The 17,781-nt window shown below is 41.0% G+C and overlaps 1 protein-coding gene across 3 annotated transcripts in view; it reads right to left on the minus strand.

The window, feature by feature from the left end:
- The window catches only part of PSTPIP2 (proline-serine-threonine phosphatase interacting protein 2), a 100,187-nt gene that overhangs the window by 14,022 nt on the left and 68,384 nt on the right, over nt 1-17,781 (minus strand). For all 3 annotated transcript variants that reach the window (XM_054244144.2, XM_078348066.1, XM_002757211.6), the window contains 5 exons: nt 17,285-17,391; nt 11,637-11,699; nt 2,056-2,154; nt 1,419-1,464; nt 384-463 (listed from right to left, as the gene is read on the minus strand). In XM_054244144.2, the coding sequence (XP_054100119.2) occupies nt 384-463; nt 1,419-1,464; nt 2,056-2,154; nt 11,637-11,699; nt 17,285-17,391 (395 nt within the window). The remainder of the gene's footprint in view (nt 1-383; nt 464-1,418; nt 1,465-2,055; nt 2,155-11,636; nt 11,700-17,284; nt 17,392-17,781) is intronic.

Below are 17,781 nucleotides of genomic sequence, written 5' to 3' on the forward strand. Positions count from 1 at the left end.
CAAGAAATTCTCCTGCCTCAGACTCTCGAGTAGATGGGATTACAGGTGTGTGCCACCATGCCAAGCTAATTTTTGTATTTTTAGTAGAGATGGGGTTTCACCATGTTGGTCAGGCTGGACTTGAACTCCTGACCTCAGGTAATCCACCTGCCTTGGCCTCCCAAAGTGCTGGGATTACAGGCATGAGCCACCAGTTCCAGCCAAATTTTTGCTTTCTAATTTGCCCTCAAGCTCTGTAGCTCTCTGAGAATTGGGACAGATCATTTCTACAAAAGTAGACTGTCCAGGTTCTGGGCAGACAACTCCCTCCACACTCATCCCCTACCCCCCATCCTCCTCACCCCCATCCCCCCACAGCAGCTTCTGGGTTACCCTACACATACCTCGCAGGCCTTGATGTGCTCACTCTGCCACTCTTCTCGGACCTTATCCAGGGTGCTGACTTGCAGCATGTATGCTTTGTCTGCAATAGAAGGGAGAGACCTGGGTCAGAAACTAGACAGGAAGGTGGCTCCCAAATACATCCACAGGCTCATCGGAGATGGCAACAGAAACTCATTCGAGTTGTGCTGAGCTCACAAGGCCCCCAGGACTCTGAGCATTGGGAATAATTGCATCTCTCACCCTCATCATATTTTGTGAAGCAGGCAAAGGAGGCTATCACTTTCTTTTTAAACACTGGACCAAACACTGAAAAAGAAATGTTCTAAGGAAGGAGAAGTGAAAGCTGATAAGAAACCTCAGAATTTTCTTTGTCTCATTCCACCTCAACATTTCCCATCACTTTTCATTTTCAGAATTGTCTGATGACACATGCAGAGAAGAGAACTACTCTGAGCCCTAAAGGGGCACAAAGTCACTTTAGTTTGGAGACTAAGATCTTATGTAACCACAGTTATGAGGGATATTTCCTGCAGCATGTTCTGAGAATTAAAAACTTTGGCAAATGCCTGGTTTGGGTCTTAGATTTCAGTGATAATAAGGCCTTGAAGCTTGGCTGTTTCACAATAGATAAGGGCTACCAGGGCTGAAATGGGCTTTTACGTAGATGCCCCAGTATATCAGAGGAAGCTCCTGATTACAAAGCCGCTATCACGTGACTCCACCACCACCACTCATTTCCATGTAAGGCAGCAAGATCTAACCAGTCAGCAGCCAGAAGCGGCTGCCTCAAAGCTTCCTCCCACCTTCTGGGATTCTAATAAACCCTCCTTTCCTCTCTCCTCTTCTTTCCTTTCCTCCCTTCCTTCCTCTCTCCCTTCTTTCCTCCCTTTCCCAGCCTGATATCTCGCTAATCCTGCTGTATATCCATATGTGCTCTCTTTAAGGTATATAAAACTCCCTTTCTCAGGGGCACATTTACGATAATGTAAACCCCACCAGCAACCCTCCCCCATTTGTAGGAACTACCTCCTCACCTGAGTCCTCAACTGCAGTTTTTGAAGTTGCCAGTTTCACAAAAAGCTGTGAAAACAAACAAATAAAAACAGAGCAAGTGTTGAGAATGCTAGGCAAAGCTTCCATAGGCAAAACAGATTGAAAAGCAGTAACTGTGGAGAGACCAGGTCTAGTGTAAGTCCTATGTACAATTCCCTCGTGAGCAAATCATTCAACGTGCCCTGCAATCTTGCCCATCTGGGAAAATATCCATAAAGCATCTTGCCTAGTGTCTTCCTAAAGACACATGCCACCCTCTGGTTGCAGAAATCTTATATCTAGATTTTACAAAGTTAAATTTGTAATCCACCCAAGCAAAAGGCAGCCTGATTACAAAGAATACATGAGCTGAGTCTTCTGAGAAAAATGAAAAAAACTGTGAAACTCCTCCAACCTCTTATCACCCCCACTCCCTCCCTCATGACCATGCTTCTATCACTCTTGCCCCAACCCCCAAAAATGTGGCAGTGGCTTTTCAGGTTCAGAAGACCCCAAAATGTGAAGGAAGATACTCCTGGGGTTTAGGGTACAGGTTCATTTCTTATGAAGATTCATAATTGGCTCTAGCCTGATACAGGTAAATCTCGCATTTTTCAGGTTGTCAGCCCTCGCATGTACCTTTTCCTGTTGCTTCTGGTTTACCAGGTTGGCACTCCGGTTGACGGCCTGTTCTGCCTCATCTTTGTCCCGGCATTTCTGCTCATAGTTCTTCTTTGCCTTTGCCATTATGAACAAAGAGGACCAAAACAAATGAGCCAAATGTAACTTTGAAATGCAGCCCCGTTGGTGCAGGAAGTCCAGCATGGACAGGGCCCTCTGATTAGCACTCTGATTAGCACACTTTCACTAAGCCATGGGCTCCCAGAGGGCAAATGCTCTTTCTTATCAATCTTTGAAAGCTCACCCTCTCTCTCTAGTCCTTTTTCAAATTATGTAATAGTGGCAACCTGATCAAGGAAGTAATAACTCCTATTTGGCAACACAAAATACATGAGCTTTAAAAATGAACTGATACAAAAGATGGAATTTGAAATAGACAAAATTAAGGCCGGGCATCATGGCTCATGCCAATAATTCCAACACTTTCAGAGGCTGAAGTGGGTAGATTGCTTGAACCCAGGAGTTCAAGACCAGCCTGGGCAACATGGTGAAACCCCATCTCTACAAAAAATACAAAACTTAGCTAGGCATGGTGGCACACCCCTGTGGTCCCAGCTACTTGGGAGGCTGAGCTAGGAGGGTCGCTTGTGCTCAGGAGTTCAAGGCTGCAGTGAGCTACGATCATGCCACTGTACTCCAGCCTGGGTGAAAGAGTGAGACTGTATCTCAAAGTAACACCAACAACAAAAATGAAAATATTTATGTAACTCTAAAACGTGTGGTCTAAAATTTATGAGATATTCAATAATCCTCAGAATGTATGTACAATCATTTGGTTATTTGGTACCAACTGACTCTGATTCTAACGAAGCCTCAATATTCTGATGTGCCTCTCCACAGCATGTGAACAGCAGGCAGGGCACCAATGCCATCATTTATTTTGCTTGAAGATATCCGTATCCCTTATTGATTGATTGACTGATTGAGACAGAGTCTAGCTCTGTCACCCAAGCTGGAGTGCAATGTCACGATCTCAGCTCACTGCAGCCTCTGACTCCTGGGCTCCAGTGATTCTCCTGCCTCAGCCTCACTGGTAGCTAAGACTACAGGCTAGCGTTATCATGTCCAGCTAATTTTTGTATTTTTAGTAGAGACAGGGTTTCACTATGTTGGCCAGACTCGAATTCCTGACCTCAGATGATCCCCCTGCCTCGGTCTCCCAAAGTGCTGGGATTACAAACATGAGCCACCACGCCCAGCCAGTATTCATTTTTTATTTAAAGAATTTTGTTTTATGTACTTTAAAGGTAGCCATGGTGTATCCTGTGCTACCATTACCACCAGCATTATGGAAACAGTTCACAAACTATAATCATTAGTGAATCATAAAAATAATTTTCTGTTTCAACTATGAAAGTGAAGACTTTTTTCAACAGTAAAGCTGCTTTCTCTTAATTCCAGGAAGTGGGGAGAAAACCAACAAAGCTGTGAATCAAACAGTTAGCTAATAAATAAAAATGATGAGAAAGAATGCTTGACTAAGAATGAGGATACTCCTGCCTGGTTCTGGTTTCTCTGAGGATGTCTGCAAACCAGAGATTAAGCACTGAAGGCAGAGAGCCTGGGTTGGAATCCCAGCCCCACCATGGTCCAACTGTTTTTGCACAAATGAGTTAGCCTCTCTGTGCCTCAGTTTCCTCATCTGTAAAGTGGGGATTCTATATTTAACTTTATATATGCATATATTTATTCTCAAATATATATTTAAAAAGTAGATATAGCTACTACACACCTATAAACAAAATTGTGTTTATAAGTGAAATTCAAACCCACAAAGCCAATATAATTCAGGAGTTCAAGACCTAGGAGTTCATATACATATTATTATTAATTTAAAAAGAAAAAAGATGCCTCTGCAGAGATGGTTTTATCTCATCAAATATTTCATGTGCTTCTCCACATTTCTCAGCATCCTATGCAATTCAGTTAAGGTTAACCTTTCAGCAAACAAGCTCACAATTCTCTTCCCATGCTCTACAGACGTAGAAATATAAGTTCATATTTTTTCATAATTGCAATAACCTAAGCTATTCATGCAACAGTATTTATGTAACAATTCTTTTTATGCAACAATATGTTGGAGACATCTCTCTGTATCAAGCATGATTCCTGCAGCTCAATGATTTTAATGGTTTTCAACACAAACACACATATTTGTTTTATATATGTATATATGGCATAATTTTATTTATTTATTTATTTATTTGAGACGGAGTTTCGCTCTTGTTACCCAGGCTGGAGTGCAATGGCGCGATCTTGGCTCACCGCAACCTCCGCCTCCTGGGTTCAGGCAATTCTCCCCTCAGCCTCCTGAGTAGTTGGGATTACAGGCACGCGCCACCATGCCCAGCTAATTTTTTTTTTTTTTTTGGATTTTTAGTAGAGATGGGGTTTCACCATGTTGACCAGGATCGTCTCGATCTCTTGACTTCGTGATCCACCTGTCTCAGCCTCCCAAAGTGCTGGGATTATAGGCGTGAGCCACCGCGCCCAGCCAGCATAATTTTCTTAACCAGTCCTCTGTTTGTGAACATTTATCTTATTTCCCTTTTTCTGTACTTGAAAGCACTGGATTTTTTGTTTTTTGTTTGTTTGTTTTTGAGATGGAGTCTCGCTCTGTCACTGGGCTGGAGTGCAGTGGCACGATCTCAGCTCACTGCAACCTCCCCCTCCTGGGTTCAAGCGATTCTCCCGCCTCAACCTCCCAAGTAGCTGGGACTACAGGCACCCACCACCACACCCGGCTAACTTTTTTATATTTTAGTAGAGACAAGGTTTCAACATGTTGGCCAGGTTGGTCTCAATCTCCTGACCTCATGATCCACCCATCTCAGCCTCCCAAAGTGCTGGGATTACAGACGTGAGCCACTGCACCCGGCCTCATTTTTCTATAACATAAAAATATTCTGATTTTCTTTTGAGTAGTGCAAATTTATCTATACAGGACATATTCCTAGAAGTGTAGTTGTCTGGCAAAAGAGTATAAATACATCAGACTTCCCTCCAAAATGGTTGCACCAATTTATACTCCTACCAAGAGTATATGAGAATATCTGTATTTTCCTCACACTGTCACCAACACCAAGCTTAGTCAGTATTTTTAACCTTTTCTAACCCTAAAGTGAAAATGTTAGCATATCGTTATTTTATTTGCATGTCTTTCAGGGGTATATCCTTTCTACTTCATGTCTTTTACCTACTTTTCCATTGGGGCATTCCTTATTTTTGGTTTGTAAGAGCTCAGTATATCAGGAACCAACCAACTATAAGTTATATAATACACTTACAAAAATTTTTCCCAATTTGTCATCTATCATGGAACTATGTATAAGGTAATAATATTTTTCTTTCACGATAAAGAAGTCTTATATTTTAATGTTGTCAGAGTTATCAATTTTTCTCTATCCTCCTCTATTTTTTAATATAGCAGTTTTTCTCTGTTGCAAGAGTCTTCAAAATTGTCTTTTTAAAGGTTACATAATTTGTTTATCTTTCTGCAAGTATTGTTTATGAAACAATTTATAATTTTCATTATTATAAGTAGGGCACATGTTCATGCTTTGTTTTTCTTGATTTTGGATGATTCCTGAAGATAGAGTCAGATTCTTGGCATAAGACTGATGAGCTGTGATCACATTTATGACTCCACAAAATATTGCAAAAATACCTTTTAAAAAAACTTCTGGAGCTGGGCAAGGTGGGTTAAGCCTGTAATTCCAGCACTTTGGGAGGTGGGCGGATCACCTGAGGTCAGAGTTCAAGACCAGCCTGACTGACATGGAGAAACCTTGCCTCTACTGAAAATACAAAATTAGCTGGGTGTGGTGGTGCATGCCTGTAATCCCAACTACTCAGAAGGCTGAGGCAAGAGAATCACTTGAACCCAGGAGGCGGAGGTTGCAGTGAGCTGAGATCACACCATTGTACTCCAGCCTGGGCAACAAGAGCAAAACTCCATCTCAAAAAGAAAAAAAAAAAAATTCTGGGAAGATGGAACAGGTGTACTTTTGCCCATTCCTCCACATTAGTACAAATAAAAACCCTACATAGTATATGTAAAATAAACATAAGAAAATGCTGAGCCAGGCATAGTGGCTAATGCCTATAATCCCAGCAGTTTGGGAGGCCAAGGTGGGCAGATCACCTGAGGTTGGGAGTTCGAGACCAGCCTGACCAACACAGAGAAACCACATCTCTACTAAAAATACACAATTAGCCAAGCATGGTGGTGCATGCCTGCAATCTCAGCTACCTGGGAGGCTGAGGCAAAAGAATTGCTTAAACCTGGGAAGCAGAGGTTGCAGTGAGCCAAGATCCTATCATTGCACTTCAGCCTGGGCAATAAGAACAAAACTCCATCTCATTAAAAAAAAAAAAAGGCTCTGAAAGGTGGAGAGAAGAGGGCACACTGGCTAGTGACCCTGGACTCAAAGAGCAACCGGACAAGGAGTTCCCTGGATTTTCTTTTTGCCTCATTTATCACAGACTGAGTGCCAAAGAAGCAGGCATCCCAGAAATACCAATGGTCATAGACCAAAAAAAAAAAAAAGCCTCAAGGAAAACCTGTTTTCTCTAACCAAAAGACCAGTAAAGGGGCAGCCTGGCAGGACAGAAACTGTGGAAAATAACCAGTCTACTGCAGCCAAACACCACATACAAAAACTGGGGCCCCCACCTCTACACATCATCAAAGGCCAAGTGGAAAGTGTAAACTCTCACCACACCAGGCTGTAGAGAGTACCCAACTTCCCTGCCAAGATGGCATCAGAGAACAAATAGGGAACCAGGACTTTTGCTCGCACCAGGAGGTAACAAAGCCTCCTCTACACAGTCAGCGGGAACTATGTGGGGATCCCTGACTTCCACCTGTACCAGGAAATAATGATATACACCCTTTCCTTGCTGTGGTCATGTCCAAGGAGATCTAGTGGAGAGTGAGAACTTTAACCACTCTCCAGTGCTGACTGGGTTACACACACTCTGTGGTGTCAGTGGAGACCAAGATCAGAGAACCTGGACTTTCACACTCACATGGCAGTAATGAGATGATGCCTCATTTTCCCCTGCTGGAGTGGTGTCTAGAGGAAGCTAACTAAAACAGAAGACTTAAATAAAATCCAGAGTCTTGTGACACAATACCAAAAACCCCCAAAATCAATCAAATGTCACTCTTCATACCAGAAAGAAACTGCATGAAAAAAAAAAAGGCAATCAACAGATGCCAAATTTAGATAATAAAGATGTTGGAATTATACGACAAAGATTTTACAGCATTCATCATAAAAATATTCAGCAAGCAATTACAAACACACTTTTTTTTTCGATGGGGGTGTCTCACTATGTTGCCCAGGCTGGCCTTGAATACCTGGGCTCAAGTGATTCTCCCCTTCAGCCTCCCAAATAGCTGGAATTATAGGCATGTGTCACTACACTTGATTCACACTTGAAACAAAGGAAAGAAACAAAGAAAGGACCAGCAAAGAAACAGAAGAGCTCTGCAAAGAAATAGAAGATATAAAGAAAAACCAAACGATAATTTTAGAACTGAAAAACACAATAACCAAAATTTTAGAAAACCTAATATAGAAGCTTAAGAAGAGAATGGAAAGACAGAAGAAAGAATTGGTTAACTGGAATACAGAATAATAGACATTACCAGACATGAACAACAGAGAGAAAATGGATGAAAAAAATTAACAGAGCTTCAGGGACTTTTGCACTATAAGAAAAGATATAACACTAATGTCTCTGTGATACTAGAAGGTGAGGAGAAGAGGAAAAGTGGGTTGAAAAAGCCCACCTTTAAGTCCTTATTTGAAGAAATAATGGCTGAAAATTCTCCAAATTCAGTAAAAGACATAATAAACCTACAAATTCAAGAGGCTGATTAAGCTGTAAACAAAATAAACCCAAAGAAATCCATACCAAGACATATAGTTGAATTTCTGAAAGCTAAAAGAGGCAGAAATGACACCTTACCTAAAAGGGAAACCTAAAAGGGAAAACCAATGACAGCAGATTTCCTACTGGAAACCATGGAGACCATGAGGAAGTGGCCCAACATATTGCAAATGCTAAAAGAAAAGAACTGTTAATACACAACCCTATATCCAGTAAAAATATCTTCTAAAAATGAAGAGGATGATAGCATGATAGCTGACTATAGTCAATAATAACTTAATTGTATATTTTTAAATAAAGAACGTAATTGGATTGTTTGTAACTCAAAGGATAAATGCTTGAAGGGATGGATGCCCCATTCTCCATGATGTGCTTATTTCACATTGCCTGCCTGTATCAAAACATCTCATGTACCCCATAAATTTATAAACCTACTATGTACCCACAAATGTGTACCCCATAAATTTATAAACCTAGTATGTACCCACACATTTTTTTAATTAAAAAAATAATGAAAGGAAGACAGAACATAGAATGGTGATTGCTAAGGGCTAGGAAAAGAAGTTGAGAAGTTATTGTTTAATGGGCATCAAATTTCAGTTTTATAAGATAAAAAGAGTATGGAGATGGATGGTGGTGGTTTCATAACTTTTTTTTTTTAGATGGAGTGTCACTATGTTACCTAGACTGGAGTGCAGTGGCACAATTTCAGCTCACTGCAGCCTCCGCCTCACAGGTTCAAGCAATTCTCCTGCCTCAGCCTCCCAATGTACATCAACAGATAAATAAAGACAATATGACATATATACACAATGGAATACTATTCCACCATAAAAAGAATGAAATTCTGTCATCAGTAGCAACATGGATAAGCCTGGAAGCCATTATGTTAAGCAAAGTAAATCAGGGACAGATAGATAAATACCACATGTTCTCATTCATATGTAGGAACAAAAAAAATAATTGAACTCATAGAAGTAGACAGCAGAATTATGGTATCAGAAGTTGGGACAGGGATGAGGGAAGTGGGGGGAATTTGGTTAACAGATGCAAAATTATGGCTAGATAGGAGAAATGCCTTTTGGTGATCTGAAGCACTATATGGTGAAAATGGTTAACCATTTGATGTAATTTATTTTGTATTTTCCAAAAGCTAGAAGAGAGGATTTTAAATATTCACAATACAAAGAAATGATAAATGTTTGAGGTGGTGATTATGTTAATTATCCTAATTTGATCATTATGCATTATATACACATAATGAAATATCATTCTGTATCTCATAAATTTGTACAATTATTATATGTCAACTAAAAAAAGAAAAAATGAGATGAGACAACTAGAATTAAAGTTTTTTGAATAATCGAGATGGTAAATGTTATGTGTATTTTATTACAATATTTAAAAATTAGATTTTAAAATGACAGGGAAATCAAGACATTTTCGGTTGAAGTAATTAAGAGTATTTGTCACTCGCAGTTCTCTCCTGAAGTAACAGGAAGTTCTGAACAAAAGGAAACTAAGAAACCCTGGAACATTTGTAGGAAAAAATGAACATAGCAAGCAAAAAAAAGAAGGGACAAATATAATAATCTTTCTTTCTTCTCTGAATTTTCTAAATTATTTTTGACAGTTGAAGCAAAAATTATAATACTGATATGGCTGACATGGCTCTAAAGATGTATAAAAGAAATAGGTAAGAAAGTTATATACTTATATGGAGTCATATATGTTCACATATATATGTGTGTGTATATACATATATATATATATATATATATATATATATATTTTTTTTTTTTTTTTTTAAGATGTAGTCCTGCTCTGTCACCCAAGTTAGAGGGCAGTGGTGCAATTTCAGCCCACTGCAACCTCTGCCTCCTTGGTTCAAGCAATTCTCTTGTCTCAGCCACCCAAATAACTGGAATTACAGGCACATACCACCATGTATTTTTAGTAGAGATGGGGTTTTACCACGTTGGCCAGGTTGGCCTCAAACTCGTGAAGTGAGGTGATCCGCCCACCTCAGCCTCCCAAAGTGCTGGGATTACAAAAGTGAGCCACCATACCCAGCCGGAAAGTTATATTTTGATAAGCCTTTCTCTTTAATTATAAAAAAGTGCTGGGCACAGTGGCTCATGCCTGTAATCCTAGCACTTTGGGAGGCCGAGGTGGATGGATCACCTGAGGTCAGGAGTTCAAGACCAGCCTGGCCATCATGGTGAAACCCCATCTTAAAAAAAAAAAAGAAAGTATACTAAATTAAATTTAAAAATAAAAAAGCTTGCCCCAGATTGTTTAAAATATAAAAGGTCTGGGAAAAATCATCTATCAACCAATACAATTTCTGTATTACACTGACATCATTCCCTTTTTATCAATTGCTTTTGAGGGATTTCTGCATCAAAGAAGAAAAGAATGCAGCAGAACAGACTGCATATGCTATCAACAGAGGTGACACTTCCCTATTGCATCCTACCCATAGAATGTCATGACGATACTTCTGTATCAAGGTGGAGTCATGTATGTTCTAATAACAGAGTTTGTTGTATCCAGAGTCAACAGATTCATAAAAGCGAGAGATTTCTAGCAACTTGTCTGATCTCTGTCTGGCCAAGCATTTTTTAAATAAATTACTGAAAGGAAAGGTTTTTATAATTTTCAGATATCTTAAGACAGAAAGGGATCATTCAATAAAATAGGTAAGCAATCAAGATTCAAAATAGTAACACAGTAAAATTGCAAATTCAACAAGATAAGGGGTATTGTACACTTTATATGCTTTTGTATCTTGGCCTAAAATATTTAAACTGACTTGCTATATTTTCCCAGGTTACCAGGAAGATAACCCCATTGTATTTCCACTATCTAGTGTCACTTTCAGTCTTTCCAAGGCCTTAAAAAAAAAAGGGAGAAACCTTATATGTTGTTGGTGGGAGTATAAATTAGTTCAACCACTGTGGAAAGCAGTATGGAGATTCCTCAAAGAGCTATAAGTAGAACTACCATTTGACCCAACAATCCCATTACTGGCTATAGACCCAGAGGAATATAAAGCATTCTACCATAAAGACACATGCATGTTAATGTTTACTGCAGCACTGTTCACAATAGCAAAGACACAAAATCAACCTAAATGCCCACCGATGACAATCTGGATAAAGAATATGTGGTACATATACAGCACGGAATACTATGCAGCCATTAAAAAGGATGAAATCGTGTCTTTTGAGGAAACATTGATAGAGCTGGAGGCTATCATCCTTAGCAAACTAACGCAGACACAGAAAACCAAATACCATATGTTCTCACTTACAAGTGAAAGCTAAATGATAAGAACTTATGAATATAAAAAAGGAAATAAGAGACACTGAGGTCTCCTTGAGAGGAAGGGTGAGAGGAGGGAGAGGAGCAGAAAAGGTAACTACTGGGTGCTGAGCTTAATCTCTGAGTTATGTAATAATAGGCACAACAACAAAAAAGAAAACCCAAACCATTTCAGGCTGTTTTCTCTAAAGCACTGTACTAATAAATAATAAATTTTTGAAATGTTATTTGAGTAGCCATATGCTCATATAGGCACAGGATTTCAGAAAATGTCACCATTATCCCAAAAAAGACAATAAAATGTGACTCACATCCATGGTTTTCTTGAATTGCAAGCTCTTTTGCTTATGGACAGCATCCATTACAAGCTCTGTCTGTAAAGAGATCGTAAGCACTATTAATAAAACCAGAAATCGTTATCAGTGCCAGCTTATCTTGAGGGCTAAGTGTTCAAAATGATTACCCGCATTTCACAAACTTCAGAAAAGAGAGACCAAACAATTAGCCCGAAGTCTTATTCTTAGCTAATAGTGGGCCCATCTTTGAACTTGTGCAGTCAAACACCAAAGCCTGAACTTTCAAACACCTTGGAGGCTCACTGATCACCTTAGAGCAGTCTCATGATACAATCTGGACTCAAGGAAATTTGGTTTTCAAAACGGAATTCTAAAACTTTTGTTAAAGTGCCATTTACATTTTAAAGCGGTCTTTGTTCTGTAAGTATATATCACCCCAGTTAAATTCAGTACTTGTAAACATTCACTTCTGCAGCCCGTCAGTGACACATCCATGACCATCAGTGTGCCCGGTCAATATGAAGAAAACAAGAGTTTGCAGGACAACTAAAAGAAGGTGTTCTTCTACTCTTTTATTTTATTTTTTTTAAGACAGAGTCTTGCTCTGTCACCTAGGCTGGAATGCAATGACATGATCTCAGTTGACCGCAATCTCCAACTCCTGGGTTCAAGTGATTCTCCTGCTTCAATTCAGCCTCCCAAGTAGCTGAGACTACAGGCCTGTACCACCATACCCAGCTAATTTTTGTATTTTTAGTACAGATGGGGTTTCACCATGTTGGCCAGGCTGGTCTCGAACTCCTGACATCAGGGGATCCACCCACCTTAGCCTCCCAAAGTGCTGAGATTATAGGCATGAGCCACCTCACCTGGCCCTGCTACTCTTTATACCCCATCCAAGTGAGGTAAATGCCTCACTTGGGAGTAAACTCTGTATTGTGGCTGTGATGTTAATACTTTGTTAGCCTAAATATTGGTGTTAATAGTGAAGATGTACTTCCAAGACATCATCATAATAGCTTCCATTTATCAAACATTTACAAGCTAAGCAGTTTTCAGGCATCACAACTGTGTGAGTACTATCATTCCCATTTTCCTGATGGTACTGAAGTTGATTAGCGTACCCCAAAGTAACGCAGTCAGCAAAAAAGAGCTGAAATTTGAACCCAGGAACCCTGACTCCAGTGCCCTTGTTTCTCATTATTACCCTAGATTCACATTATCCTTATGATAGCTCTATAAAACCAAACTGTAAACAACTAAAAGATGCAATAATTCAAGATGAGCAATGACACTTTGTGCAAAAATGATACAATATTGAAAATAAAATTCAAATGTAGTTCCTTCCAGACACACAAAACTTAAGTTTTTGTCTGCTGCCATGACACACAAACATTGTTAGACGAATTTTGAAGATCTCTGGATGGAATGTTGAGAATAGTCCCACTTCAAATATGAGCTTTGTGGAGTATATGAAATTCCCTTGGAGGAGCCTCAAAGGAGCCCTCAGAGAATCCAGCAGTCATCTTCCAGTCCAGGTGAAAGTGAGGTGCCAGGAGCTGGTCATTCACCTGTTAATGGCGAAGAGAATAGAGACACAGAGAATAGACAAGGTTCCAAGAGGAGCCTGGCATGGAAAGACACATGGCAGAGCCCTGGCACTGCAGGCAGGAACATACAGTCCACATGTATGACTGTGGCCCTCTGCCAGGAGGAGAAGCTGGGTTCATTTATTTAATAACAGTTCCCTATTTTCCCAGGCTACACAGAGCAGCTCAGTTAGCAATGTTGGTCTATTCCAAGATCTTTTCTAGACTGAATATACATAAGGCCACTCTTGCAGTTGGGAGCTACTACCATATTATATTTTGTGGCCCCAGCTAGGCCACCTTACCTGTAAATTCTATGTAACACTTGCTTCAAACACCTCTCAGGTGGCTGCAACATTCTACCACCAGCCAAGCCTGTTCACCCCACATCATTCCTCTCTCTGCCTTCATGGATTCCTGGCCTTTGAAACTTGGCAGGAATCTAGAAAGCATCCATCCACCTCCCTAACCTGACAGGCATGGACCCTGGGGCCCAAGAGGTGAGATGCTTTGCTCAAGGTCACTCATGAGTTGTGGCAGAGACATCAGGTCCAGCTCTGTCTGTTACAATACCTGGATTTATGTGTCCTTGTGTCCATGTTCACTTATAGGGTGATCTATTTGTGGCGAACCCAGTGAGCCAAAGGTGCCCTTTCAGAGCTCCTCAGGGTAGTGTCTCTTCTGGGATTCAGACTTTCTGCTCAGATCAAATCCAACGGAAATGTGATTGTTTTATTACTGATAACACAGAGAAATGCAAAAACACAGCCATCTCTGCCATAGGGTGGGGAAAAGCAAGAGGCGGGGAAAGGAAGAAGAGATTTGCAAGTGACCCCTATAACCCTGAGAGAAATTATTAGAATAGCTGCTTCATGGCCCGTTTTTCTGTCTACTCACACTCAAGCTGTATTCTATTTTATATTTTATTTATTTTATTTTTTTGAGACAGAGTCTCACTCTGTTGCCCAGGCTGGAGTACAGTGGCATGATCTCTGCCTACCCCCCACCCCAGGTTCAAGTGAGTCTCCTGCCTCAGCTTCCCAAGTAGCTGGGATTACAGGCGTGTGCCATCACACCTGGATAATTTTCATATTTTTAATAGAGATGGGGTTTTGCCATGTTGGCCAGGCTGATTTCAAACTCCAGACCTCAGTTGATCCACTCACCTCAGCAAAGTGCTAGGATTACCATCATGAGCCACCGTGCCCAGCCTTAAGCTGTATTCTAAAAACTGGAAGCATAGCCTCTGTAACCACAGAGGCTCCTTTGTTTGGAGATGGCTCTCCACACAGGAGCACAAAACTCTCCCATGACCATCCCAATCTCAGCTGAGCTGACAAAACCATATGAGCACCAAAGGATAGAGCAACTGATCATGTGTTGTCATTGTCATGCTAAGGACATTTATGGACTGGGGAAGAAACCTTATGGACCCTCAAACATCAAGATCACTAAGAATGGCTCCTAAGACCCCTCCCTACCCTGCCAACCCCCTGGGTGAGAGTCTCACTCCTCTATACAGCCTTTCATCCCACTGGTTTTAGCATCAATGTCCTTCTTCCAGGAGGTTTTCCCTAGCCCGCAGACGACATTAAGTGTCCCCACTGTGTGTTCAAATGGCATCTTCTTCTCCCATATCATGCAAGACACATCACACTTTACCATGATTCCTGGGTCACGTCTGTCTGTCCGGCCCTGCTCTCATGCTTAGTGAGAGAAGGATGACCGTGTATGTCTTGGTCACCACCTTCATAAAACATTAGTTTCGAGGGAGCACACCTTGAACTTCTGACTAGCCCTTCTAGGACCTGTACCTCCTGCACCCTCATTTACTTAAATAAATTAAAAAAAAAAAAACTGATAGCTTTCCTTGAGTAGAAATTTCCAAGAAGTGAAAGACCAAAGCATGGGTCTGACCAGTGAAAAATGAGAAGTTAGCATTGGCACATGCCTCCCAAAGTTTTATAATTTTGTTTAAAAAAAAAAAAAACTAGCTAAATACGGAAGTAGTAAAACCCAGAGTTCATTTCGACATAAGTTAATTACAATTTTATTAATAAACTTTGGACTTCTCAAAGAAAGCTTTGGAGGTTTTTCCCACTGTAGAGTGCACACAGAATAAAGGGAACTTTGAGGGCAGCAGGGGACTAAGCACAGGCAACTTACACTATTGCTTCACAGAGTTCAGAGCAGGTTTTTCTAGCTTAAAATAATTTGGTCTCTGTAGCTTATTAGGATGAGGAAGTTTCAGAAGCCTTGCAAAATTAACAAAACTCTCCATGAAAGGACTAGGGCTACCAAGGGCACTTAAAACATTCAAGAAAATGATTCTCTTCTCCTCTGAGGAGAAATCATGTGTGCATAGACTCTGGTTGTCTAAAACATTTTTAATTCTGAACAATTGTAATTCCCCTGGAGAGGTGGGCAGTCCCAGATATGTCAGCCAAAAGGGTCTGACCAGACAATGGGTTTAATATGCATGCATGCAATTTTTGTTCTGAAAAAGGATTCAGGTCAGAGGCACTCCTCCAACATGAGAAATCAAGCTTGAGAGAGTATGTCAAAGCACTTGACAGGATGTTCCCATGTTCATTTCTACCTTTCCTTCCTGGCAAAAGGCACAGCACGAGTGTGAGATGGAGGAGGCAGTGGTGGGCTAAAAGCAGCTGGTGAAACAGCAGTAGGGGCAAGGCAGGCAGACACTTAGGATGCTGCCACCCACCGTAGATGCCAGTGGCTGCCGGGGAAGGTGGACCTAGACTCCAACTTAGAGCCACAGGCAAAGTTGCTGAGACTGAGGTTAGGATAGAATCAGCCTTAACAGCTGGCTTTCGTCTGATACGCTCATGGCAGACAGCAAGCTCAGGCTTGGGATAAGGAAAGGTTTCCAAAGGGACCCCCCAGAAGGGTGAAAGAGGTCACCAAAAGTCATGCAGAGCTGTGCTGTGAGACCAGGGTAGACATCTTTGGCTGCCAGATAGAGAAAAGCTGGTCTCCCATGTGAGACCTGGGTTCCAGTCTTGAAGACCAGACACAGAAAAAAATTCCGTTAAGAGCTGTATATGGCTGCAGGGTCAGCCCGAATATCCAGTCTTTCAGGAACAAAATAGAAGAAAATAGAGTTGGCCAGGCAGGTGACTGATGTCTATAATTCCAGCACTTTGGGAAGCCAAGGTGGGCCAATCACCTGAGGTCAGGAGTTTGAGACCAGCCTGGGTAATATGGTGAAATCTTGTTTCTACTAAAAATAAAAAAAAATTAGCCAGGCACGGTGGTGCACATCTGTAATCCCAGCTACTTGGGAGGCTGAGACAGGAGAATTGCTTGAACCCAGGATGCAGAGGTTGCAGTAAGCCAAGATGGTGCCATTGCACTCCAACTTGAGCAACAAGAGCAAAATTCCATCTCAAAAAAAAAAAAAGAGAATAGAGTTGTGGCTAGTCTAGTCTAATACTTTGATATAAGCCTGGACTTCTTTTCTTGATCCCAAATATTTGCCAGTTTTATTAACTCTTGTTCACCTGCTTCTTCCATGTAGTTGGTCAGAGTAAATCCCATGAATGAAAAAGAGCCTATGTATAGCTGCTTTGAAGACAAAAGGACTTGGAATTCCCAGGGCTTCAGTTTTCCCATTTGTACAGTAGGGTAGTTGGACTACATTATGGTCTTCAGGGAGAGTGGGAGTCTCTTCCACTACTTCTCCCTTCCCTTATTGCCTTGTTCAGGATGAGGAGTGTGCCCTGGGAGCCCTCCAGCTGGGATGTCCTAGATTCTATTGAAGTCAGAGGGGTCCCTTTCCATTCATAGTCTGAATAGTGGCAGCAGATCTAAAAAGAAGAGGAATGCAAACTGGACTCCTGAGTCCTACAAGAACTTTAAAAAAGGGCACTGGCCTGGGGTGCAGAAATGCAGATAGCCATCTGGACTGAGTCCCCACATGGGGACTCCAAAAAATAATTTCTCAGGTCACGGTTGCATGACGATGGGAGCTGAGCTGAGGAGTATAACGAACAAACAAGCCTGCGGTTTTCTATAGGAGGAAAGGAAACATCTGAACACATATGCAAATCCAACCTTTTTTCGTTGTAGTTTTTGCTTTTCCCTGAATTCTTCCATCTTCCTGGCCTCTTCTCTTAAACTCTGTGCAAGCTGAATATGACATTGTGCCACATTGTCTACTTCTGCAAAAAATTTAAAAAAAAATCAAGGTCTACATATGTCTGAATTCAAATATATAAAATCACACAAAATAAATAAATATGTATACATAAAACACTGGAGTAAGTGGTAAAATCAACATCACTTCATTTGGTCACCAACATTTACTGAACCCCTCCATATGTCCAGCATTGCCCTGGCTGCCAAGATCAAAGCTAGAAATTTTTTTTCTTCTTTTTTGGAGACAGAGTCTCTCTCTGTCACCCAGGCTGGAATGCAGTGGCTTGATCTTGGCTCAGGGCAACCTCTGCCTCCCGGATTCAAGAAATTCTCCTGCCTCAGCCTCCTGAATAGCTGGGACTACAGGTGCACGCCACCATGCCCAGCTAATTTTTTTGCATTTTTAGTAGAGA

This window comes from Callithrix jacchus, chromosome 13 (genome assembly GCF_049354715.1).
Source record: "Callithrix jacchus isolate 240 chromosome 13, calJac240_pri, whole genome shotgun sequence".
NCBI classification, from domain to species: domain Eukaryota; kingdom Metazoa; phylum Chordata; class Mammalia; order Primates; family Cebidae; genus Callithrix; species Callithrix jacchus.